Source organism: Ursus maritimus, unplaced genomic scaffold (assembly GCF_017311325.1).
Source record: "Ursus maritimus isolate PB19 unplaced genomic scaffold, ASM1731132v1 scaffold_17, whole genome shotgun sequence".
Lineage (NCBI taxonomy): Eukaryota > Metazoa > Chordata > Mammalia > Carnivora > Ursidae > Ursus > Ursus maritimus.
In genome coordinates this window covers 29,757,261-29,784,445 of record NW_024424119.1, presented here as the reverse complement: position 1 = coordinate 29,784,445, position 27,185 = coordinate 29,757,261, and the positions used below count along the sequence as shown (strand labels likewise).

Here is a 27,185-nt window from a genome sequence, read left to right as displayed (position 1 = left end):
TCCCTTCCCTTCCCTTCCCTTCCCTTCCCTTCCCTTCCCTTCCCTTCGAGCCAGCAAGCGACCACAGGCAAGTGCCGGGGTTAGGGGAGGAACAGAGGGAAAGAGAGAAGCCCAAGTGGACTCCATGCCCAATGTGGAATCTGATGCTGGGCTCGATCCCACAACCCGGAGATCATGACCTGAGCCAAATTAAGAGTCCGACGCTCAACTGACTGAGCCACCCAGGCTCCTCTCTCCTTTTTATCTTTAACCACTCAATCGTTATTTTACATTGTGTTTCTAATGATGCCAATATCAAAGGTTTCTGCATTTCTGCTGACTGATTCATGGTAGATTGCTTCCTCAAATATTTGGGGATGTTTCCACTGTGAGATCTTGTTTGGTCTATATAATATGGGGGAATCCTGTAAGTTTAGGGTGAAGATGCTTTCTCTAAAGAGAATTTGTATTTGTGTCTGCTCAGAGGTAGGGTGTGCTACAGACCGGGGACACAGCTCCAACTATTCTCTGAGAGTTATTTCTAGACTCTTCACAGTCTTATTCCTGCTGGATCTATACTATCTGATTTTTATAATAATGGTGCTTTTTTACATAAAGCACAAAATCAAACACAATACCCAATTTTGATCTGGACAGAGTAGAGTACTAAAGATTTATTATTACCCTTGTTCTAGAAATTTTACTAGTGCTAGTATAGCCTAAGGATACATTACCTCTTTTGGCAAATATGCAAAAACAAACCACAACACAGACAAAGGGGGAAATGCGTAATTATCAGATAGTCAAAAGACCATGAAACATGTTATTTATGAAATCAGCTATGTAAATTGTGACATGTAAATCATAGTTCTATTTATTCTTTGATACTGTAGAAAATCACAATTTAAAAAAATAAAGGAGAAAAAAAAAGCAAAAGAAAACAATGCATTGCATCTGTGGAGAGACTTATAAGTAACCCCTTCTCTCACCTTTCTGGTCACATTATACCTCTCCAGAGATGATGTCCCAGAGGCTCATCAACTCAAATCCCCAGTTTTTTCACATGACCCACTTGATGTGAAGTTAGGTTCCTCCAACCTACATTTTTGAAGTTGGGTTTTAAAACCAAATGAACCACAATGAAAAATCTAAAGTGTATCAAATTCATAATACTGGGACTATTGCCAATCTGAAATGTTTACTTTTTGATGATAACAAGTTAAATGGAGTTACACTTCCTGAGTGAATAATTTTAACAGCTGACAGGCCTAGGTGAAAGGTTATAAATACCTACGCAGTAGTTAAAACCGAAATTGAAAATGAGGGAGATTTTTTAAAAATTACTATAATGAAAAGCAAATTCAAGAGCAATAACTTTGGGAATAACCTGACAGACCTAACTGATCACAGCATGTAACTAGCATATTCAGTAGTATATCTTAATGTCAGTCTCTTTTTATGCATTCAACTAATGAAAAAGGTATTTTTCTAACCCCTCAATTAATCAGCTATATCTGTTTCACATTTTTTAATGGGAAATAACTCTAATAGTTTCTGTTGGATCTAACTAATTTTTATTGCTTTTTATTCCAAAAATATATGTCTAAAATAATAAAAAGGAAAATATCAGGCACTGGAAATATATTTTATACACCATAATTTAATGGAGGGAAAAATCATTTTCAGATAAAGAAGTCTTTCAATAAATTTAGAAGCTTCTCATTTTAATTTTTTGATACATTTATCTTAAAAATCTCAGCTCTTAACAATGCCTTTAAAAATCCTGAAATCCTTTTTACTGGCAATACAGTTTTAGATTTTTAAAAAGTTGAAATACATTTAGAAAATAAATTTCTTTTATGCTTCTTAATGTCCATACTTTAAGAGAGACTGCAAGTTTTTGTTGTAAAGTAATTAATACTTGTCAGGGGAAAATTTTTAAACAGGAGAAAGTACCAAAATTCATACATATTACCAATTAAAACCCAACCACTATTAATACCCTAGTGTTGGGGCACCTGAGTGGCTCAGTTAAGCACCTTGGCTTTGTCTTGGGTCATGATCTCAGGGTCCTGGGATCCAGCCCCACGGTGGGCTCTCCACTCAGTGGGGAGTCTGCTTCTTCCTCTCACTCTCCCTTTGTGCCTTCTCTCTCTCCCTCTCAAATAAATGAATAAAATCTTCAAAAATATATATCTTAGTGTTTTTCTTTCTGGCCTTTGCTTTTCCCCTATGCATAAACTGATTTGTAATATAGTTTAATCATATTATACATACCATTTTGATTCCTTTTCCTTGACTTAACCTTAGATCATGTAATGAATTCCATTGCTCAAGGAACTTGGATAAATGAATGGAACCACTGATCATGATCTATGCTTTATTCTCTGCAGTTTAGACTGTTTTTAGAGAAAGCATATGAAACGAAGAGTCCCATGCTTGTGATTTCTTTATCATCTGTCAATTGCATAGTTCCATTAATCAACTTATAAATACCTCACAAAGGTTTACACTTCAAAGTAATTTTACTTCTCACCTTTTGAGCTGCAAGATGGAGGGCTGTTCGCTGGCTGTGGTCAGTTTTATTAACATCTGCTCCTGCCTTCAGGAGAGCATCTGCACAATCCAGTCTGTCAGCCAACACACAATACATAAGTGGTGTCCTCCCAAATTGATCTTCTTTGTCTTTAAGGGCAGAGTTTCCTATGAAACAGATAGTGATATTTGATAACTGCTATTGTTATTATTAATACAACTAGGAGCTACATTTACTAACTTTATTATCAAGTTCTGTGCTAAAAGCATGAAATATATGCCACTTTTACTTACCCTATGAGATAGATATTACCATCCCCATATTACAGGGAACTGAGACTCAGAGAAGTTAAGTAACCTGCTTATATTACACTGAAAGTAGGTGGAGCTAAAATTCTAACTGATAATTGATTCCAGAGGCCATATTCTTAACCGCTATATGTTATGCTGAATTAATATTGTGAGATATGGAGCTACTTATTTTCCTCAGTCACTCCTTCCTTTTGTGTAGACTAAACGCTAAGCATTGTGGTATGTTTTCATGAGAGATACAAAACTGAATCATGATTGGCTTCCCATTTTTGACAATATGAAGTAAGTGCATACTACCCTGATTCTCGTGCTAATTACAACTAAAAACCCCAGGCAAAATACATGAAAGGTGGAGAAAAGAAGGCAAACTGTCTAGAGACTATGGGACTCAGAATAACCTGATGGTGAGTTCCCTGTCTGTCTTTTTTTTTTTTTTTTTTTTGGCCTCCTAAATACAGTCTGGGTGTTTAAGTAGCCCACAACCAGAAACACCAAAGAGCAGATACAAAATTCCCCCAGGAAGCCTGTTCCCTCCAGTCAAAAGATTGGGAAGAGGGTAGCCCTTGGAGCACTTATACTTGGCTCTACTCAAAGCACATACAATGAAAGAAACCACACCTCTTTTCCTCCCCACTGGGTGCAGCAGAGACTATGGAGAGGAGTCCTATAAACCGTCATGTCCTGAATTAGCAAAGGATAGCAACGAAGTATCATCTTAACCCTTCCCAACTAGAGAGCAGGGAGGATTATGGAGAGGAGGAGGCTGGAGAAAGCAGTTCTTTAAATTGGTGCATGAAATCATAAATAACTCTGAACAGCCCATGTGTGAAACTAACCAGAATCAAAGTAGCAAAAGTTTTGAGAATTGAACTATGGGTGGAATATTGCCTAGGTTCTAAATTAGCTTGGGTAGCAGCTAAGTAGGGCAGACGAGAAGAGCCCTGCAAGAACTGTGAAAACTCACTCGACATTAGAACCATGGTCCAGAAAACTGGAACAGAAAGTTCATTCTAAACCTAAACAGATTGTCAGTCTATTAAATAGAACATTTAAATAGGATCCAGAGTCTCATAACATAATACATGAAATGTCCAAGATACAATCCACAATTATTAGACAAACCAAGAGCCAGAAAAACATTAACTTAAACAAATAAAAAAAGACAATCAACAGACACCAATACTGTGATGATACAGATATAAGAATTATCTGACAAGGATTTTAAAGGAGCTATAATAAAAATGTTCCCAAAAGCAATTATGAACACTCTTGAAATAAATGGAGAAATACAAAGTCGGAGCAAAGAAAGAAAGTAAAGATGAACCAAGTGAAAATTTCAGAATAATAAATAATTAATAAGTAAGCAAATAAAATAACTAAAATAAAAACCTCATTGAATGGAGATGACAGAGGAAAGAATCACTGAACTTGATGACAGACCAATAAACATTACTTAATCTGAACATCTGATAGAAAACATAGAAACAAAAAGAATCCACAGAATCTCAGGGCTCTGTGGGACAACAACAAAGTATCTACCATTCACGTAATCAAAGTTCCTGAAAGGGAGGAAAAAGAATGAAGGGCTAAAAACGTATTTGAAGAAATAATGGCTGGAAATGGTGCAAATTTGGTGAAAGACACAGACCTACAGATTTAAAAAGCTGTGCAAAACCCAAACAGAATAAACTCCTAGAAATCCATGCTATGTCAATCTAGTCGAATTCCTGAGAACTAAAGAAAAAAAAATCGTGACAGCAGCCAGAAAGAAACAACACATTATAGGGGAAAAACAACTCAAATAACAGTGTATTTCTCATGAGAAACTATGGAGTCCAGAAGGCAAGGACACATTTTTGAAGTGTTGGGGGTAAGGGTGGGGATGAACTGTCAACCAAGAACTCTATACCCAGTGCTTGCCTAGGGCTGGGGAGGTGGGGAGGTATTAAAAGGGTCGTAGCTAGGGGCTCCTGGGTGGTGCAGTCGTTAAGCGTCTACCTTCCACTCAGGGCGTGATCTCGGAGTCCTGGGATCGAGCCCCACATCAGGCTCCTCCACTGGGAGCCTGCTTCTTCCTCTCCCACTCCCCCTGCTTGTGTTCTCTCTCTCGCTGGCTGTCTCTCTCTGTCAAATAAATAAATAAAATCTTAAAAAAAAAAAGGGGGTCATAGCTAAAGGGGATAGGGTTTCTTCAGGGGGGTAACTGTTCTAAAATTAATTGTGGTGATGTTTCTACAACTCTGTGAATATATGAAACCCACTGAACTGTACTTTAAATTGGTGAATTGTATGGTATGGATGTAAGGTGATTCTCAATAAAGGTGTTACAAATAGCCCCACCACATATAATTTAAAATGGAATACTAAAAACATTCAAGAAATTCAGAGGAAGACAGGAAAGACCCCCCCCCCCAAAAAAAGGGAATGAAAAACAGAGGGAACAGTAAACATACAATAAACTGGAAATCTTAAATCTTAACATTAATAATTACATTAAAGGTAAATGATAAAAAACACACCTATAAAAAAGAGATGGATAAAAGAAAGAAGATCCAACTATATGCTATTTATGAGAAACTCACCCTAAAATATAATAAGTAGGCTAAAAGTAAAAGAATGAGCACAGATATGCTATTTAAACACTAAAGGAAAGCTGATTAATATCAGATATTAATATCTTATAAAATAGACTTCAGAGCAAAGACAATTACCACGGACAAACAGAAACATTATATAATGATAAAGGGATCAATTCATCAAGAATACATATCCTAAATGTGTATGTACTAAATCACGGAGCTTAAAAATACATGTGGCAAAAACTGACAGAACTGGATGAAAGAAATATTTGAAAAATTTACAATTATAATTGGTAACTTCAATACCCCTCTCTCAATAATTGCTTGAACTGCTAAAATGAAAAGCAGCAAGGATAGAAAAGAATGGAATACCACTATAAAGCAGCAGAATATAACTGATATTTATTGATCATGTCACTCAACAACAGCCAGATATATAATCTTTTAAAACACCGATGGGACCATTTTCCAAAATAGACCATATACTGGTCATAAAACAAACATTAACAGATTTAAAGAATGAAGTTATACAAAGTGTATTCTCTGACAATAATGTAATTAAACTAGAAATCAATAACAGAAAGATAATGGGAAATCACTGAATATGTAGGAATTAAACACCACATAGATAATCCATGAGTTACAGAAAAAATCTCAAGGGAAATTAAAAAAACATAATCAAATGAATGAAAATAATAGTAGTGTTGTAAGGTTCCTACTCTACACAGGAGGGACCCTGGAAGGAAATATACAGCATTGAGCATTTGTATTACAGAAGAACAATAACTTCAAATCAATGATCTATACTTCTACCTTAGGACACTAAAAAAAGACGACCAAATGTAATTCAAAACAAGCAGAGGAAGTACATAATAAAGATAAGAGCAGAGATCAATGAAATTAAAATTAGAAAAACACTAGAGAAAAATCAATGAAGCTAAAAGTTGGTTCTTAGAAAATATCAATGAAATTGATAAATCTCTGATCAGAGTGATCGTTAAAAACAGAGCAGACAGAAACTTCCAATATCAGAAATGAAAGCAGCGACAACACTACGGAGCCTGAAGTCATTAAATGGAAAAGATGGAAATATTATAAATGATTTTATGAACATAAATTCAAATTTAAGTTAAATACCAGAAAAATAAAAAGAGAGAAAGAGATACATAGATGAATAGGATAGAATTGAGAGTATTAAAATAGACCTACAAAAGTATATGATCAACTGATTTTTGACAAAGGTGCAAAGGCAAACCAATGGATATTCTTAAACAAATGGAACTGAAAAAACTGGAATTCATAACCAAAACCAAAAAATGAACAAATCAGAAACTCTCAACCTATACTTTTCACCATATACAAAAATGATCTCAAAATCAGTCATAATCTTAAACATAACACCTCTATAACTTTATAAAACTTTCAGAAGCAAACTGAAGTGACAATCTCTGTGACCTTGGGTTAGACAAAGATTTCTTAGACGTGATACCAAAGAACAATCCATTTTAAAAATCGATAAATTGGATTGCACCCATATTAAAAATTCTGTTTGAAAGAACTGTTAAGAAAATAAAAAGACAAGCCACGAATTGGGAGAAAGTATTTGCAAAACACGTATCTGATAAGGTCTTTTATTTAGAATAAATCTACAAAACTAAAAGGCAACCCACAGAATGGGAGAAGATATTTGCAAATGATATATCTGATAAAGGATTAGTATCTAAAACATACAAAGAACTTATAAAACTCAACACCCCCAAAAAAGAATTCTTACAAATGAGTAATAAAAAGACAGATAATAAAATTAAAAGATGGGCAAAATTTTTGAATAAACATTTCACCGAGTAAGCATATATAGAGATGCCCAACATCATTAATACAGAGGGAAATGCAAACTCAAACCGTAATATGATTCCATTACGTATCTATTGGAATGGCTAAAACAATACGAAAACTGAAAACAAACCTGACAATAGCAAATGCTGGTGAGGATATAGAACAACTAGAACTCTCAGACATCACTGGTAGTAATTCAAAATGGCACAGCCACTACAGAAAACTGTGTTTCTTATTAAGTAAAATATAGACATTCTAAATGGCGTAATAATGTCTTTCTTAGGTGTTTACTCAGAAGAAACAAAAGCATAAAAACTTATATTCACATAAAACTTGTATTTGGATGTTTATGGTAGCCTCATTCATGATTGCTAAAAACCGGAAATATCTCCATTGTCCTAGTGGAGAATGACAAAAGAACTGTAGTGGAATACTGCTCAGTAATAAAAAGGAACCAACTACTGATCTACTTAACAAGGAAACATCTCAAATGCATTTATGCTAAGTGAAAGAACTCTGTTTGGGATACATATGGTATTCATTTATAGCACATTCTGGAAAAGGTAAAACTACAGGGAGAGAAAACAGACCAGTGGTTACCAGGGGCTGGAATGTGGGAAGGGACTGATTATCAAGGGACACAGGGAAATTCTGGGGTGTGGTGGAACTTGCCTATATCTTGATAGTGGTGATTACATCACTATATATTTGTTAAAATTAAATAACTGTACACTACCAAGGATTGGTTTACTGTATTTACTGTATTATACTTCAATTTAAGTTTACTTATAAACAACAAAAGATACCTCCTGCCATGCTCTTTAAGTGAAAAAAATTTGCTACTTTCATCACAGACAATGATCAGGTATTCATATATAAGTTGAGGGTAATATACAAGTTGAAAATGAGGGAAGCCAGTTACTTTTAAGGTGCTTTGGCATAAACTCTGCTAATGCAGGAGGAAAACTGATCAAATGAAATATTTTTAAAGGGAAATATAAATGCTAGGGGAAGAACAAGAAGGTGTTGCCCTTCTGTCTGGGTTGTGTTGTGCCTGAAATTAAGCTACTGTGTTAGCGCTAAATATTTCAATATATATTTAAATCTTGGATGTAATAGGACCCAGAAGTACCTTATAGTTTCTTAGATAACTCGCTTTGCCGATCCGTGTTCCCACGTATTCTGGTAACAAATCAAGAAAGGTCATTGCTCTTGAAATCTGAAAGAGCCTTACAACTTGTGTGTAACTCCTGGAGGAGGCAGGTGTTCTTTTTCAGAGTCTCCTTGTGAAGATGGAGGCAAGTTCTGCATTTGATTCAATGTATCTGTTAACAGAAGTCCCTTCTAAGCCGTAACACAGTGCTATAGCTATTATTCCCTCCACAGGGGAAAATTCCCTCTAATGTCTAATCCAGAAGACTCTAGAGAGTCTACCACTGCATTTATAGATAAGGACTCATTTAAGCCCAAACTCACTAACAAAACTAAAACATATTATAGGTAGAGCACATTCCTTTTATCATGTGAGCCTTCTGGAGTCAAAATGATACTTGTGGGGAATATGCAGTAATAAGGCCAGTCTCTCGTTGTCTTTCACGATGAAAGCACACTCTCTACTGGCACTTTGTCTGCCAGTGTTGAGCAAAGACAGTAGGACCTAGGATTAGCAAGATGATGGTGATTCATATTTAATTTCTCATTGAAAACTTTAGTGATGGAGAAGATTTAGAAACTGTGGTCACAAGAAAAATGTGGAGAAATGGAGGCAATCGTCACATACTGGGATAATCCTAACTGATTAGGCTTCTTAGGGCCAAAGGGAAGTCGGCACCATGGAGTTAACAGAAACTGTACCTCCTAGGATACAGAACTTGAGGCCAGTTGCTATGATTGCTATGCTTTCCCCAAGTCTCCTGCACGGGGAAACTTCTAGCCTGCTCTTCAATCCCCGAAACACTTGTTTTTGGGTGGCGAGTGTTACACTTCCCAGCAGAGAAGATTTAATTGGATTATGTCACCACCATCCAATATGTTAGGCTTGTCAATACGGCAGAATTTGTGTATTTGAGGAACCTGAAAGCACGTCTCCCCTATTTATGATGAGAAAGGCGGCATTCAGCCTCATTTGGGTCCTGTTTTGAGTTGCTTTAGGGAGACAGTGGCTTTATAGCTAGTTTCTGAGTCATGAGAGTCCTATCAGGTTCTGAGCTTCTTGGCTAAAAGAGAGTAACTGAGAGAGGCCCGTGTCTTTACCTACATCCCCTACCCCCTTCCTTAGTTCCCTCAATTATAGCATTTAGCCAATACCTGTCCGGTCTGCACAACAGCTGATTTTGACGTTCAAGTGAAATGATTTCCTGTTTGGAAGCGTTTGGTAACTGCAACACGTTGTGCAAATGTAGGGCTTGGGATGTAAACTGATTCTCACTGGACGGCAGTGCACTTGAATCTGAATTCCTGTCAGGCGCAGCGAATATAGAAAGCAGCTGGCCAGTGTGCTGTGCTGTTTTAATTACCCTGGCAACTGTGGAGAGAGCCTCTAATCCATGCCCAATTGGTGCTCGCTTTACAGGGGCTGCCATTCCGCTTGTGCTCAGCCTGAACACGGCTCGGAAAGCTGAGCTGGAACCATGACGGGAAAGCCACGGCCCCGAGGCGGGCAGTTATTTCAAGGCTGGCTGAAGCAGAAGGGTCTGTGTGGCTAATGGACTAGTATGTGCAGAAACCAGAGCTCCAACTTAGCCGTCAGAAGACAGGACTGACACTTCCGGTGATAGCGCCCACCGCGAGCTGATCTAGCCTTGCTACTAACCTCTTCCTTGCTTGTTCTCAAACGTTACCTGTGTGTGGCATCAAAGATGCATTTCGTCTGCTTTCACCCACTTCTGAACGTCACACCTTTTGTACTGTCACGATCTTGGGAAGGCATTTGTGGTCATTTAAAAAAGATTTGCTTATTGATATAAAGACAATGTGGGAACAATGGAAAGAGCATAGGATTCAAAATCAAATAAACTAGCTCGAGTCTCAGCTGTGTGGTTATTGCAACTGAATTTCTTAACTTCTGAGTCTCAGTGTCCTGACATATAAAATGAGAATTATAATAATAAGGGACATATTACATTTTGAGGTCACTTGAGATTTTACAAAATTTTTTTGCATTTTATCTCATTATAGTTGTTGTTGGCATCTTAAAATAGCATTTACACTCACTGACTTTTTTTAAGATTTATTTATTTATTTTAGAGAGAGAGAGGGCACGAGCGGGGGGGGGGGCAGAGGGAGAGGAGAGAGAGAATCCATAAGCAGACTCCCTGGCTGAGCGTGGAGTCCAACTCAGGGCTCAATCCAGGACCCTGAAATCATGACATGAGCTGAAATCAAGAGCAGCGCTTAATGGACTGAGCCACCCAGGCGCCCCTATACTCACTGCTATTTCGAAATTATCATAGCTGTTAGATCTTCCATTAGACCTTGCTATTTAATGTGTTAACAAAATATGATTGTAGGTATACTGCTATATCATAATTTTAGAATAGTTTGACATCTGTATTTCAATATAGCTGTTTTTCTTTGAATTCCTATATATCATAATTAAGCTCTTAGAAATATATTTTTGAGAAGGGGTCCATAAGCTTTATCAGATTGCCAAAAAGACCTGTAGCACAAAAAAAGGTTAAGAAGAATCCAGCTTAGATAACCATTAAGTTCATCAGTCAAGGTTTAGACCTAATCAGTTCTTTCTCTCCTATGTTTCTTATGTACATATGAATGTGCATGTGCACGCAGAAATACCTCCATATATAGAGGATCCATAGTTCTGTGGTTAAAGGCATGAGTTTTGGAATCAGACTTCCAGTCTTCAATCTAAGTTCTGCTACTTATTAGACAAATTACAATCTCTCTAAACCTTAGTCTCTTCACCTACGAAATGAGGGTAACAACAGTACCCAAAACTCTTTGTAGCGTTTTGCTGTTTAATGAGTTAATGAGTTGCAAAGCACCTACATGGTACCTGGCACATATAACATAACTTTATGAAATGCTGGCTAATTTCATTACTATTATTAGTATGGATGTATATACACGTAAGTCCATAAACACATATGCATAGGGGTGCCTAGGTGGCTCAGCTGATTAAGCGTCTGACTCTCGATTTCAGCTCAGGTCATGATCTCAGGGTGGTGAGATTGAGCCCTGTATTGGGCTCCATGCTCAGCACAGAGTCTGCTTCTACCTCTCCCTCCCCCTCTGCTCCTTCCCCAGCACAGGCACGCGTCTGCACACGCTCTCTCTCTTTCAAATAAGTAAATAAATACAAATCTTTAAAAAAAAAAAAAACTACATATGTAGTTATATACATATGTATATAAGCATTTATAAAATATTTAGTGACCCTAACATTTAAGGTCATTGAGGTAAAGGAAGACATAACCTGAAATAATGTCACTGCTCTACCACTTACAAGACTCCTTGCCCTACCTAACTACTGTGTTGGGAGATGTCACAAACAAAGAGAGAAAACAACTTAGAGATTTACACTTGTTTAGGACATTGACAGGGCATCAAAAGTTGTGGAAGAATCAGAATAGTGCTGCCTTGTCACTTTACCACTTCAAACAACCCAAACACTATTAGCAGGGATGATAGTATCAGTCGTTACACAATATGCATGTCTACAAATTCTTCTGTTTAGTCTTCACAAAGAAAATAGTATTATTCTTCATTGCATGTAGTGATTTACCATTTTGAGACATTTCTGAACCTATGTAAGACTTGATCATTTCACTGTAAGTCCAACCTGACAATAACAGTAATAAGGTCTTATTTATATTGTCTACTATGTGTCAGGTGTGATGCTTTTTTCAGATATACTTGGCATATATCATTATATTAGTTGCAGGTGTACAACATAATAATTTGATATCTGTATACATTGTGAAATGATCACCACAGTAAGTCTAGTTAACATCCGTCACCATAGAGTAACAATTTTTTTCTCGTGATGAGAACTTCTAAAGATCTGCTTTCTTAGAAACTTTCAAATAAACAATGCTGTATTATTAACTACAGTCACCCTTCATGTTTTATAGTCATTATCCCGTTGAACTCTCACACAAGCAAAGTATTATAGTCTATAGTTTTCAGATGAGGAATTGAGGCTCAGAAAGATTAACTGGTTTACCCGAGGTAATACTGCTAATAAGTGACAAAGCCAGAACTTGAAACTTGGGTTTATCTGACTCTAAAACCCGTACTCTTTCTACGGTACTACATTGTATAGTATTAAAATGAATCTAGTAAATTCTATTGTCAACTATATTGCTGGTATTCAACCAAATTATTTGAGTTAAGAGAAAAAGCTACATATCTACAAATGATAGCCATGGTATATAAGGAATTTACTATGTATGTTTATGCTTTCACGGCCCAAGACTGAGCCCTAAATCATCTGAATCGAGGCTGTAATATTATGTTAAAACATTAATTCATTGTATTAGGTTAAACACTAAAAATTGTGACTAAAATGATGTCTCATTCAGGGAAAGCCTCTTCAGTCCTCCTCCAGAACAATGGGCAGCATAGAAAGTGTTCGATTTAATTAGTTGTGTATGTAGAAAGAGATGCTCATCTGTTTCCATGGAGTCGAACACATCACTGACATACTTCTCCATGGAAACAGAGAAGGGAAAACAGAAAATGCGAAAGTGAATGAATTCAGTGAGCAGTTGGTGAGCAAAGATTCAGAAAAAAATAATTCATCTGTAGTACTATGTTACTAGTTTAGGAAAGAGAAATAGCACATATTTAGAGACCATCAAAATGCACTACATAAAAGAAGATATAAGATACACTGAAATTTAAGATGACACAGTTGTTATTTTGGTAGGGATATACAAATATTGGGAAATGCCAAGAGCACAGGTACGACTATCTTTGCACAGATGCCACAAAGGCAGAATTCTGAAAAGATGAGCAGTGTTACAGCTCAAAGGAGGTAATGAGACAAGATGATAGGACACAGAGGGAACACATTTATAAAGTAAATGTATCGGCTCTGTACTGGTTTCACATAATTTTGTTCTGCTTTGTTTTTAAGGATTTTTTTCCTTTGGGGATTTAAAATTGTAGGAACACTTCAAGTTTTCTTACGTAACACATTAGTTAATTTGTATGACTGAGCCTGTATAGCCACTTTTAATTGATAACACACTGCACGTTTTATTTCCTTTGAAGGTTATTTTTCATTAAAATCATAAAGAGTTCATTTCATAAGACATTTTTTTTCTTGCGGTATTCTGACTTAAAAAAAAATTTTTCCAATGGAATTTAGTGCGAACATGCCTCTCTCCAGTCAATTTAATTTAATTCGATTCAACTCGATTCACAATTAATCCTGGCCCTCAAGATGATTATAGGCTTCTTGCGAGGAAAGCTACTTAAAAGAATGATTATAACATTTATTGACTCCTTCAACAAATACATCTCATGTCCATACTATGTGCCGAGTACAATACTGGACTTTGTAGATAGAGTAATGAATTAAACAGACCCCGTTTTATTCTCACAGAGGCTACAAGCTTATAGGAAAGAGATGTTACAATAGTCATACATATAAATATGTAAGTTCAATGAAGAAACACTGCAAAGCTCCAAGAGAGAACACAACAAACAGATTTCACTGAGCCTGGATGATGAGGGCAGGCCTGTTTGAGGAAGTGACCTAGAAGCTGAGGTCTGAAGGATGAGGACAGTATTTCAGGCAAAAGCCCTGAGACAGAAAAGGGCTTGGTGGGTTTGAGAAAATGAAAGAAAGCCAGTTTTTCTTGGAACCGAGTGGACAAAGGTGAAGTTGGAGAGGGAAATAGGTAGAGGTGCACTTTTAAATTTTATTCCAAGTATAATGGGAAGCAATTAAAGAAGTTTGAGCAGGGAAATGACAAAACTGTATATGGAACTTTCAGTTCAAGTAACCATGCAACACAACAAAAAAAACTTCAAAAAGGCAAAACTAGACTATTGCAATTGAGGTCTATACCTACGTGGTAAAACTACAGTGTAATTATTACTATAAAAATCAAGATAGCAAATTACTCCAAGGGGGAATGAAGAATGCATTAAGGGGATTCTGGGGGAACAATGTTCTTCTGTCTCTTGACCTAGTGGTGGTTACATGGATGTTCGCTTTATATTAATGTGTTAAACTTAGTAAATTGTATGTATTTCTCTATATGTACACTTCACAATAAGTATTTTTTTTTAAATTTATTTATTTTATCTATAGAGAGAGCATGCATGCATGCATGCATGCGTGCACAAGCCAGGGGGTGGGGTGGGGGGGCAGAGGGAGAGGGAGAGAGAATTTCAAGCCACTCCTCTTTGAGCACAGAACCTGTCAAGGGGCTTGATCTCATGACCCTGAGATCATGACCAGAGCCAAAATCAAGAGTTGGATGCTTAACCAACTGAGCCACCCAGGTGCCCCTTGTTTTGTTTTCTTTTAATAAAAGACCGGATTGAGGTTAAAAAAAAAAAAGAAGTTTGGTTTCGGTGTCAGAGAGTGATAATTGCCCCCCATATCCATTCTCTGATTTTTCTTTCTAAGAATTGAGCACCCTGAATTTTAGCTGGGCATGATGCCATCAAAGGAGAGACATGTTAGCCTCCTTTGTCCGAGGTGTGGCTCTGTGTCTAAGTCCAGTCCACCTCCTCGATGACAAACGGCTTTTCTGAACTCTCCCTGCTCCTGCCAGCTGGGCTATGACCACAACAGAAGTATCTGCTTTTGCCCCACCAATGGAAGCCACATGTTGACAATGGCAGAGACAAGTCCTAGCAGCATCCCTGGATGATTTTGTGACGTGGAGATTTCTATCCATCAGAGACTGCCCACTTATATTTGCACTATGATGAGAATAAAACGTACTTCTACCTTTCTTAAGTCACTGCCAGAGCAGTTCAGCCTGTGACTGATACAGTTATGATGGGAAGTGGAGAGATATGACAACACCTAGAGTGGGATGAAGGAATACGGAAGGGATTTTTAAATAATAGAGACAACAGAGCATGTTCAAATATTGATGGGAAGGATATGAAATCGAAGAAAAGGTTGAAAGGGTAATAATTAGAAGTTTTTTTAAAAAATGGAAGCAAGGTCCCCGAGAAGGTAGGAAAGGATGGAATACAAAGCATGCGCGGAAGACGTTTGACAAAAAGAGATATTTGCTCTGTTTTGGCAGAAAGAGAGAAGATGGGTGCAGATGTAGGTTGGTTTGTAGATATCATGCTGAAAGGTGAGGAAGTTCCTACTTAAAGTCTTCATTTTCTGTGGGGAACATCAAAGCGTTAAATGAGAATGGAGGGAGGGAAGATTGGCGGTCAGAGGTATCAGTAGAGCGAGAAGGTATGAAATACTCATTATGGAGAAATGTGGTGTGGTGAACAGGAGGTGTTGAGTATCTATTCGAGGTAGGTAACCACAGTAGGGGACTACCAGTCTTTGTGACCAGTTAAATTCTTCAGGGGTCGGCAGAGGTATAGCGATTAGGTCCATCCACAGTTGGGATTGCAACAGCCAGGTTCAACAGAAGGTGAGGAGAAAAGATAACTTTTCTATGGTAAGAATTTTAACAGCAGACCACGGAATTAGGGCTGAATGGCAGGGAAAGTAAAGACAGAAGGAGATAGATGGTTGACACTGCAGAAGATCATGGATTGCAAGTCTCAGTGACTTGAAAAAAAATTTTTTTTAAAGATTTCATTTATTTATTTGAGAGAGAGAGACAGAGACATCGACAGAGATAGCGAGAGAGCATGAGCGGGGAGGAGAAGCAGGCTCCCCCCTCAGCAGGGTTCGATCCCAGGACCCTGAGATAATGACCTGAGCAAAAGACAGTCACTTAACCAACTGAGTCACCCAGGTGCCCCTTGAAAAACTATTGTTCTTATTAGTAGTTGAACTGGAAGTAACAGAGTTTTAATTGAATGGTGGAATGTTTGAATGAGTGACTCAGAGATTACTGGAAGATATCCCATTCCAAGGAATAACTGTGAAAGCAGGTAGCTGACTTGAAGCTGAGGTATCAGGAGATAATGTCTCTGATAGAGAAGAGAAAGCTTCATAGAGTATGTAGTAAAAGAATTTTGTCTTTAAAGATAAGTAAGAGTGTAGCAGAGAAGAGGATAAGGAGGTGGGAGGTAGAAAAGAGGAGAGGGGACAGATATATAGAGAAAAGAAAAAATTCATGACATTTTGGGGAATGGAAAGAATAGTCAGAGGTTACGGTGCATGGATAGAAGTTTTTGGAGAAACTGGAAATGTAGGACAAAAATGAATTCTGATGGAACCAGTATGGAAATTCAAGTAGTACGGACTTTATTTTAAAGCCCCAAGTTGTCAATCATGTCACTAGCCACCAGTATGTAAAAAGATTAAAAACAATACACATTTTTATTTCTTTTCTTGAAATAAAGACTAATGACTTCTGAATAGGTGGAAATGTGGGGTTTTTTTACAGTATCTGAAAAATTCTTACCCATTTTTGTCCTTGAATACTGTCTCTCCTACTCAGTTTGTTCTCTCCTTCTAGAACTTTAATATTGGGCCTCTCTCTCTAGCTATATGCTAGGGAGAATATCGAGTCAATTCGAATCAACTGAATCAATGATAGGGAGAACACCGAATCAACTTTAAATCATTACAGTTTAAGTTATTTGTAAGCTTTAGTACCTTGGGTATATACTAAATGTAAAAGATCATTATTATTCACTATCTCATTCCAGACCTCTATTACTATAAAGATGAATTAATTCTCTTAGCACCTTAGAGTACATATCCAGATTCAGTGTCAAGCACACAGATATTTCTCAAGTACTTTTCACCTAATCCTAATCCATATTCTTATGGATTCTTAAATTTCAGGACTTAATTACTTTCTTGTTCAAGTTCTGCAATGAAATATAAATAATGATACGTTGCCATTAAAATGTGTGAGTACATTGCAATTAAAACTAAGATTAACACACTCCCTTAGGACAGAGTTATTTTTTAAAGTTTCTCTATTCACGGGGACCACTTACCTATGATGAGCCTGTGAAGAGCACCCTTATCTCCATTAATAGCAGCAGCATGAACTTGGGATGCTAATGAGGAGCCAGGAAAGAACAAGTTCTCTGACCTGTTCATAGTCTTCTCAACAACTGGAGCACCCTGAAACAATGATTTAAACCATGACTATATGCAGAAAACATTTCTGAGGGATGCCTGGGTGGCTCAGTCAGCTAAGCGTCTGCCTTTGGCTCAGGTCATGATCCCAGGGTCCTGGGATCGAGCCTGACGTTGGGCTCCCTGCTCAGTGGGGAGCCTGCTTCTCCTTCTCCCTCTGCTGCTCCCCTTGCTTGTGCTCTCTCACTCTCTCTCTCTAAAATAAATAAATAAAATCTTAAAAAAAAAAAAGTATATGGATTCTAGGATTCAAAAAGTCTGCACTCCTGGTCCCACCTAGAATCGTCATAATGAGGCAAATTAGATGACCCTTCATACAAGTTGCTCATCTGTAAAATGAGAGGGTTAGAGGCTTCCAAGACACTTATCAGGGATTATCTTTTTTTTAAAGATTCCATTTATTTATTTGACAGAGAGAGAGAGAGACAGTGAGAGAGGGAATACGAGCAGGGGGAGTGAGAGAGGGAGAAGCAGGCCTCCTGCTGAGCAGGGACCTCCCCCCCCCCAACACAGGGCTCCATCCCAGAACCCTGGGGTCACAACCTGAGCCGAAGGCAGACGCCCAATGACTGAGCCACTCAGGCGCCCCAATATCAGGGGTTATCTGAGGAAAAAAAGAAGGCTCAGTATTTAACCTTAGGCACAGGGCTCAAAAGCCACAGTGACTTCTTTTTTAAAAAATATATTTAATTAATTAATTTATTTATTTATTAGAAAGAGAATGAGAGCAGAGCAGGGGGAGCAGCAGAGAGAGAGAGGGAGAAGCAGATTCGCCACTGATTAGGGAGCCTGATGTGGGGCTCAATCCCAGGGCCTGAAGATCATGACCTGAGCTGAAGACAGACTCTTAACTGATTGAGCCACCCAGGCGCCCCAAGCCACAATGCCTTCTGATTTGATTCCACATAATCTAAACATCAGAACTGATATTGGTAATAAAGATGATGAATAAGCTACAAAATGGCTATGATGTGAACTTAATTGTCAGGTCAGAATCAACTCAATTTAAATGCTAAATTAAAAGGTACTTTGTTCTGTAAATAAATAAATAAATTAATAAATAAATAAATACTACTTAGTTCTTTATCATGCTGAGGAAAGGAAGAATTTCTTTTTGTCTCTCCTTATGTCTCTTGACCTTAGGATTTTGCTTGGAAAACCACAGTAGGATCAACCATATTTCATTGGGAAAAGTCAAGCACCTGATGGGAAGGAAAAAGGGGTAGTTGCATCAATGATCTTAAATTTCCTTCCTAAAGGTAAGATGCTCTATGAAAGTTGAATGCCTGTGAGGACCAGGAAGGTAAAAAGTGTAAGAAACAAAGGGAGTCATGAGGAATGTGGCAAACTGAAGCATACATGCACGTCTAAAGAAAGCAGCTGCTAAGCAGCTGCCAAAAGGGCAGACAAGCCCTCCCGATTTCACCAAAAAGCGTCACTCCAATCTCTGACTCTGGAGGATCTGGGAGCTTTATAGGAGAAATTTATCACTACTGATGAGCTGGTACTTGTGTTGTCATTGACAAGGATTATTGGTTCAAATTCTGCCTTAAAGTGAAAGTGTTTTCTTAATTTTGGTAAAGGTCAGCTCTTCATGTCTTTATTTTGCTGACAATTTGAGTTAACATGCTGGCAGAAAATATGGGCTTTGTGAGACACTTCTGTCATGTCAGAAAAACCACTGTCACAGGCAGGATTATGTTAGTGACTTGAAAGAAGCTACAAAATGGGTGGAGGTAGAAACACAGGAAAGGAGGAATTGCACGGGGGCTGTAGGCCTGATTCTGTTAATAATAAGCAGCATGCCCTTAGGCTACCTCAGCTCTCGGATTTTCTGTAAAATATGAACAATGAAAAAGGTAGACTATGTTGATTCATTCAGTAAGTTGAGGGCTATGTGCTAGGTGCTGTTCTGCACTCTAATACATGTCATTTCAGATTCTAAGTGATCAGAGTTTTAGGCATATCAGAATCACACACACACACAAACCTCCTCACACCCTTTGTAAAATACACTGAAGTTTGATCTCGGTTATATACATTTCACCTAATAAGTGTTAGCACTCAGCACAGTAACAGGTACATAGCTGGTATCAGTAAATATTTGTCCAATGAAAAGTCATAGGCTGAGTGCTAAGTCCAGAGGGCCAGCAGGGTCAAAGCTTAATTTCTTGGACTAAAGAGGTCATACTCATGAGCATCTGCTCTTTTTAAATTCCCCATTTCTGTCTCTTCTGTCAGAGAGGGAGTGAATGGCCCAGAGAAAAGAACACAAGACTAGAAGAGAGCGACCTAACTAAAAGTCTTGGCTCTACCACTGTCTAATTTTGCTACCCTGGGAAAAATGTTCTCTAGGGTCCTTTTCTACCTCAAAAAACATATATATGTCTACACACACAGACACACACACACACATATGTATGACGCTGTTTTTTTGTAAGTAATTTTTATAGATGAACAGCAAAACCACTTTGTCAATTATAAAGTGCTATAAAATGTAGCGATATCATTAATTATAAAACCAGCCAGCATAATAAATACTCTAATAATTATAACTGTACAGAACTAGTGGTGCGGCAGTCACAAGCAAAGAAGAGTCATTCTGATCAGGACTAAAGGGTTGGGTTTTGGGGAAGTTCTCAGAGATGGTGACATTTGAGATGGCATTCCTGAGAGAGAAGGGGCTAAGGCCATTTCACGGCAGCAGGAAAGCTGGAGTACGGGCAAGGAGTAGGAAGAGCTTCAAAAGAGCAGAATGCCTCCCTGGTACTTAGTACTGGTTGTGTGGCTAATATCTGGGACTGTGGACCCGGCTCGGTGTTTGCAGATGAGGCTGGGAAGCTAACTAGGGCCAGATTAAGGTCCTCAATTGCTTGGCTAATGAATTTCGTAATTACCCTGTAGGAGTGATCCACGCATTAGTAGCAATCACAGTCGCACTGAGCTTTTCAGTTTACAACGTGCTTTCCCATATTATCCCATATCTACTCCCTANCACAGAGACAATTAGGGATAGTTATTGACTCATTCAACTGAGGCCCTGAGAGGTGACTCCAACTTTATAATGCAGTAATTAGTGCAGAAAGAAGAGGCAGCAGGCGAGGAGGCTAGTGATGAAGCATCAGGCCACAGGCAGGCCAGGAGGGCCTGGAGTCTGAGGCAGGGGCCAGGGCAATGCAGATCGATCGGAGATTCCCCAGCCAGGCCCCTTCCTACTCACCCTCGCCTCCTCCAGGACTCACGTCCCGGGGACGGCTTCAGGAGGCACGACCCCCAGTGGGCCGTCCCTCCCGCCAGGACCGTACACTATATCCGGCTGGGAGAGACCCCAGCGCGCTGAAACTAGAAGAACCCCTCCGAAGGCCGCCCGAGGCGCTCGACCGCATGCCCTCTGGGAATTGTAGTTCCCATCCCCTAAAAACAGAGGTTCGCCGCCCTCCGCCCTTTCTATCCCACAGGACCCCGCGCGCGGAGGACTCGGCGGACCTGGGCCGAGAGCCTGATGGGAAAGAAGTCCTGGATGCCCGATGACGTACTCAGTGAGAGTGGTGCAGGACTACATTTCCCAATATGCTCCGAGGTGGGCAGGACCCGGAAATGAGGGTGTGCGAGACCTCTCTGGAAGTTGTCCCGGGTGTTCGCGGCTGGAGCTCCGGGTCCAGAGGACGAGGTCCTGCTGCCGGGAGGATCGTCCGCTGCCGCCGGCTCCCGGAGCCCAGCCCTTTCCTAACCCAACCCAACCCTGCCCAGTCCCAGCCGCAAACCCCGGCGTTACCATGAATCCTGCCGTCTTCCTATCCTTACCCGACCTCAGATGCTCCCTGCTGCTCCTGGTGAGTGAGTGAAGGAATGACAGACCCTTCGACAGACTCTCGGACGGCCTCACGCCCTCGCTAAGGGGGAACACAGCTGCCCCCACCCTTGCCTTCCTATCTTTTCCTCCAGTAGCGAGGAATGCACCCTCCCCCGCTCCCTTCGCTCTCCGCATCCGTCGGTACGCTTCCCAGGCCCGGGGTACCCGAGGCCTGAGAAACCACGGTCGGAGGTTGGGACCTGTAAACTGGAGAATTAACCGTGGGGGAAGGATACGTGGGAGGGTCACGGGCGAGGAGCTCTCCCTTCCCCCCAGACTAACGGAGGTTGTTTCAGGCTCGAGGGCTTATGGACCTGCTAGTAGCTTGAATCGAAAAGGACGGGAGAGAGCTACTGTTCCTTCCCACCCCTTTCTTTTGGGAAGGCCGACAGGTGCTTGGGGTCCTGTGAATCTCACACTAGAGCTCTGAAACGGTGCCCGGGTTGGCAGAGCCCTCTGTTGTGGCTTGATGTGATTGGTTGGGAACCCGGAACTGGAGTCAGATTTGGAGTCCACCCGGGGAATAAAGGTTTGAAGGGTGGAGACAGTGATTATCTGAAAACCTCAGCTCAAGGCCTCCCTCAGATTTTGTCACACACCCCCCTCCCCGAAATTTAAACAGAATTTTCAGTGCTCTTGATTTGAGAATGACCAGGTCTTCTGCACTCATTCATACATTTGCACTCATTCCTAAACTCCCTCACCTGCTTGGCTCCATCCCATCCTATAAAGGAATCTTTCCCCAATTCCTCTTCCTTCAAAGCATATCTCGAATGTCCAACCCAAGTAATTTAGGCTGCAGGTCAAATTGAGACAAAAGTGAAGGACGGACTCCATATGGCAAAATGACGTACCTTTAATTGAGCCGTTTTTATCATACAATATTTGAAAATAATTGTAGTAGATTTTGAAAAACCGAATTTAAGATGAACATTGAGTCAAAATAACTTTTTTTCTTTTCTTTTCTTTCTTTCTTTTTTTTTTTTTTTACAATTTAAAAACCATAATTAAGTGACTCACAGAAAGTCGTATAGCTAGCTGGTTACCGGCAGAACTGGGCCTTGAAGCCCGTCTGTTGACTTGCATTGCTTATTCCACCATAGCATGTTAAATTTTTAATATTTGTGTTTGAAATTCTTAATTTCTCTCTACTCCTCCCCCCCCCCCTTTTTCTTCTCTCTCCTCTCCCTGTTTTTTCTTTCTGATTTGTAAGTCCTATTAAAAAGCTATGTAGAGTATTTGGATCTTTTCAGAGGAAAAGCACTATGAAAAACTAACAGGGATGTCAAAGTACTTTTGAGAACTAAGAGTTGAATATAAACATGTAATATTAAATAATGAAGTGTCTTATTCCCATTTCTTATGCAGCAGTGAGTGACTTCTGTATAGAGGAAAATATTCTGTAGAGAGCTCTTTTTGGTAATTTCATTAATAAACTGTGCTTCTCTTCTCCTTCTAGAATTACTGGGATAAGGGGCTTTGTTATTAAAGACTACTCTAACTTTAAAGATACTAGATATTAATCTTTTCCCTATCTATAAAATGATAAAATGGTCTGAATTGTGAGTTGTCTGCTAGAAATTACTTTTAGGTTACAAAAAACAAAAACAAACAAAATCAACCAAAAAGACAAAGGACAAAAATCTTAAGACATTAGAAAAGTTGAAATACTGAGTAGGAGGACTTATATCAGATGCACTTCCCTGGAATGGTATGTTTGGTTGTAGAACTTAGTTTAAGAAGGAGAAAGTACTTATTTTGAGATAACTCATACTTTTTATAGAAAACATACAAATCCATTAAGTATAAAAAGATTTTTTTCCCTAATAATTCTGAAGTCAGTTAACAATTTGTGTATTTAAGTAAATGTAGAGGAATAGAAACTTAGAAGACATTTTAGAGAATACTCATAAAGTTAATGGGCTGGAAAATAAAGCCCAAGAAAAGGTATAATAAACCAGAATTACAAGTCAAGCTAGATTCAGTTTGAACACAGTGTTTACTAAAGCAGTTTTAATTATCACGGACTAGTTAGCAAATATTTATAAAACATCTGTTTAATCACTACTTGAGTTATCTAACTGGTAATTCTGTCCTAGTGATGGAACCTGCTTCTTCAGCATCCCACCTGTCTAAAAATATATCCTTTATCTTCCCCAATGTACTTTCTTCCTCCTCCCTCCAACTTCCCCTCTCAGACTTCAAGTTACTCCCTCCCACATACAGTCATTGAATATCCAAGTTCCCACCTCGCTGAGGTCATCATTTTTGCCTCAAATGGCCTGCCCTAAAAAGCCATATGTTCTCTTACTACAGTATTTTTTTTCAGGCACACTGTACCTCAGCCCTAAAGAACTAAATCTGTTCAGAGTTAGTGCTGTTCATAAGATAATAGCTGAAACATATAATCCTTAAACTTTATAGAAAAATATTTTTCTTTTCCCTGATCTCAAAAACATTTTGGAACATAGCACTGTATGCCTAAAAAGCCTTTCCGGGATGGGTAACTAAACACACAAGCTCAATGTGATAACTTTTTTCCTAGGCTTTCATATATATTTTGTATTTGTACTTATGTATTATATATATATTTAAATGTGTATGTCTCTATTTAAAATCAAGGTCTTAGAAAATGAGTTCTTTTATTTCAAGGTTGTTTTAGGAAACACCCCCATTGCCTTTAAATTATTGTTAAACTCCACTGAATTTGCAGTATGCCTTGGACAAAGTGAGGTAGTCTAGATGCACTGATTTTGGGTAAATCAGAAAAGAAATTTGGGTCACCTGGCAAATGCAATGAGGCTTTAATGCTCCTCATACCTTTTCTGTACTTCACTATGTATTTTGTTTCTCTTATGGTTTGGGTTGATTTATTGGGTGTGTGTTTACAGCTTTAGTTCTGAGCTTTATATAAATCTGTGCCCCCCAACTGTTCATCATATTTTGTGGATGATTTGAATGCTGGAGACAGCAGTGATTCTCTGCTACAGCACCGTGTATACAATGCCTGTATTGCGAAATGCTTCCAGTTGTGTGTGAGTTTTTTCGTTTTGTTTTGTTTTTGTTTTTGTTTTTGTTTTGGAGGGGGAGCTGGGGGCGGGGCAGAGCAGGGAGCAGAAGAGGGGTCAGAGCTAGAGAGAGAGAGAGAGAGAGAATCTTAAGCAGGCTCTGCACCCAGCATGGAGCCAGATGCTGGGCTCAATCTCATAACTCTGAGATCATGACCTGAAATCAGGAGTGAGACACTTAACTGACTGAGCCACCCAGGCCCCCTCATTTTCTTTTCTTGTAATTTATTGTTGAGGAAACTGGATCCTCTGTCATTCAGAATTTCCCATATTCGGATATTGCTGATGGTATCCTTGTGTGTGGTTTTATGTTTCTCTCTTCCTTGTGTTTCCTATAAATTTGTAATTAAATTTATGCGGTCTCAACCACCAACTCAGTGTGTAGTTTGATGTGTTTCATTTAGCTTTCATTTTTTAGTTTTCAAAAACTTACCTTCTAGTGTATAATTATGTAAAATTTACTGCTTCCAAAGCAAATCTATAAAGCAAACTATTTGGATGAATCTAGCTTCTTTTCCTGTCTGTATGTTCTTATCCCTCCTAATATAAGAACTTTAAAAATATTTTTGAAAGAGTAGGCAGTCTGCTTGTATGTATGTGTATATGTTTCTCCCTCCCCTCTGGTAAACCATAGCATATTATACTTTTCTTTACTTTTTCTTTTTCAACTTACAAGTGTATGTAAGTGTTAAATCACCAAGTTGTACACAACTAATATTACACTGTATGTTAACTAACTGCAATTTAAATAAAAACTTTTAAAAAAGGTGTATCCTAGAGTTCGGGATAGAAATTCCCTTATTTCTTCTTAAAGTGCTTATTGCTCCACTTGGTAGATGTATCATATCCTCTCTTATTTCCATTCTTTTGCTGTAACAAATAGTTCTGCAAAGATTATCTGCTGTATACTTGTTTTTGCTAGTGTATCTTTGAGGTAGACTCCTGTAATTGAAGTTGCTAAGGCAAAGGGTAAATGTATGTGTAACTTTGTAGCTGTTGCTAGATTCTGCAAAATTCCTCTCCATAGGAGTTTGGCCAGTTTGTGATTTTACCAACAGTGTAACAAGATTACCTTATATCCTTGTTAACAAGGTATGATGTGGACAGATAGGGTGTTTGTCAATCTGATAGGTAAGAAATGGTATCTCAGTGCATTTTGATTTGATTCTCTTTTAATAAGAGTGTGATTGAGCTTTTTTATGGGTTAAGGCCATTTGCATTCGAGTTCTTAACTCATTTCTTTAATTGATTCTGTGATGCAGCTAGGTTGAGAGGCACGGGAATATATTACCCTCTCAATTCAGTAAGTGGGTTAAAACTTGTAAAAACCTTGGAGAAGATGTCTGAATGCTGCAGTTATTTAAAACTTTTTTTCTAGGGGCGCCTGAGTGGCTCAGTTGGTTAAGCAGCCAACTCTTGATTTTGGCTCAGGTCATAATCTCAGGATCGGGGGATCGATCCCGCTTCCCCCCTCCCCAGTCTGATTTCACTCTCAGTGGTGAATCTGCTGGTGAGTCTCTCTCTCTGTCTCTCTACCCCTCCCCCCCTGCTCCCTCCTGCGTGTTGTGTCTCTAAAATAAATCTTAAAAAAAAAAAAACAAAAACTTTTTCTATACTGACCGTGATTTGTAATAGCTTTATGATAATGCAGCCTTTAGATGCACTTTAATTTACTTCATCTTTTGTTAAGACGTTTAGATTATTGGTTATTTGCAATTTTTCACAGAAAAAAATGTACGAGAGATACATATATGATGTTTACTGCAAATCTCCAAATACATCGTCAGGATACTTTTCTAGAATTTTATTTCTTGGTTCATATGGTATGTCTATTACTTGGGATTTCTGATACATTGTACCAAATTGCCCTGCTGAACAGTTAATCTACCAACAATGTATGCATATGTGGGAGTCCTCACACTCTAATCAACAGTGACTGTTTTTTTTTAATCTATGCCAATTTAGTAGACCAAAATTGGCATCTGATTTATATTTACATTTCTTTGTTTACAACTAAAGCTGAATATGTTTTTATATATATTGACCATTTGTTATTCTCTTTGTGTGTATGTGTTCATGTTATTTGTCCCATTTTCAAGAAGTCGTTTACTCTTTTTTCCTCTAGTAATTCAGAATAGATAAATTCACAAGATAGAATTTAGGAACAGTAAAGAGTGTTATTCCTTTAATGTCTGTTCAAGAGGTAGCAGAGTACAAAGAACTGTGGACTTAATGTCCAGTATCTGTGTACAAATTCTGTCTCTTCCATGTATTTACCATTGTAAACTTGAATAAATCACCTAACTAAATTTTTTTGTATAAGGTAAGCACATTATTCAGTAATTCAGGGATTCTTTGTGTAGTCTATATTGTTTTTCAGAAAGGATATTTCTGTATCTCCCCTAATTAATATATTTAATATGTAATTGGATATTTCGTTAAAAAAATCTGACTTTTTAACAGGTTGCAGGTTTGTATCTCCTCACTCTGATACAGAGTGAGGAATAGCATGCTTTGGTCACAGCTTTTCTGATATTGACCATTGCTGTACTCCATTTCATCTAACCAAGGAAGTGATTAAAAATTGTGACTTTTCATAGCATTTATTGATCTTTAGCCTATCCTTAATTCCATTTAGAGGAACTGTCTGTGGCCCAGGCTGCAGGAACTTTGTATCATTGGTATTCTTTCTTCCTGTCATTTGAATGCATGTTTACTATCCACTGTGGAAGAGAAGAATATAATTGAGATGCATATCATACTTCCCAGAAATTTATAATTCATCTGGGGAGAGAAGA

The 27,185-nt window shown here is 38.5% G+C and overlaps 2 protein-coding genes across 3 annotated transcripts in view; one reads left to right on the top strand and one right to left on the bottom strand.

The window, feature by feature from the left end:
* The window catches only part of INVS (inversin), a 148,441-nt gene extending 127,617 nt beyond the window's left edge, over positions 1-20,824 (bottom strand). For both annotated transcript variants that reach the window (XM_008707881.2, XM_008707882.2), the window contains exons 1-3: positions 20,687-20,824; positions 17,322-17,451; positions 2,516-2,682 (exon numbers count right to left, since the gene is read on the bottom strand). In XM_008707881.2, coding sequence (XP_008706103.1) covers positions 2,516-2,682; positions 17,322-17,427 — 273 coding nt within the window. In that variant the 5' untranslated portion in view covers positions 17,428-17,451; positions 20,687-20,824. The remainder of the gene's footprint in view (positions 1-2,515; positions 2,683-17,321; positions 17,452-20,686) is intronic.
* Positions 20,825-20,978: 154 nt separating this feature from the next.
* ERP44 (endoplasmic reticulum protein 44) overlaps positions 20,979-27,185 on the top strand; it is a 90,661-nt gene continuing 84,454 nt past the window's right edge. Inside the window, exon 1 of the mRNA XM_008707876.2 lies at positions 20,979-21,299. Coding sequence (XP_008706098.1) covers positions 20,994-21,299 — 306 coding nt within the window. The 5' untranslated portion in view covers positions 20,979-20,993. The remainder of the gene's footprint in view (positions 21,300-27,185) is intronic.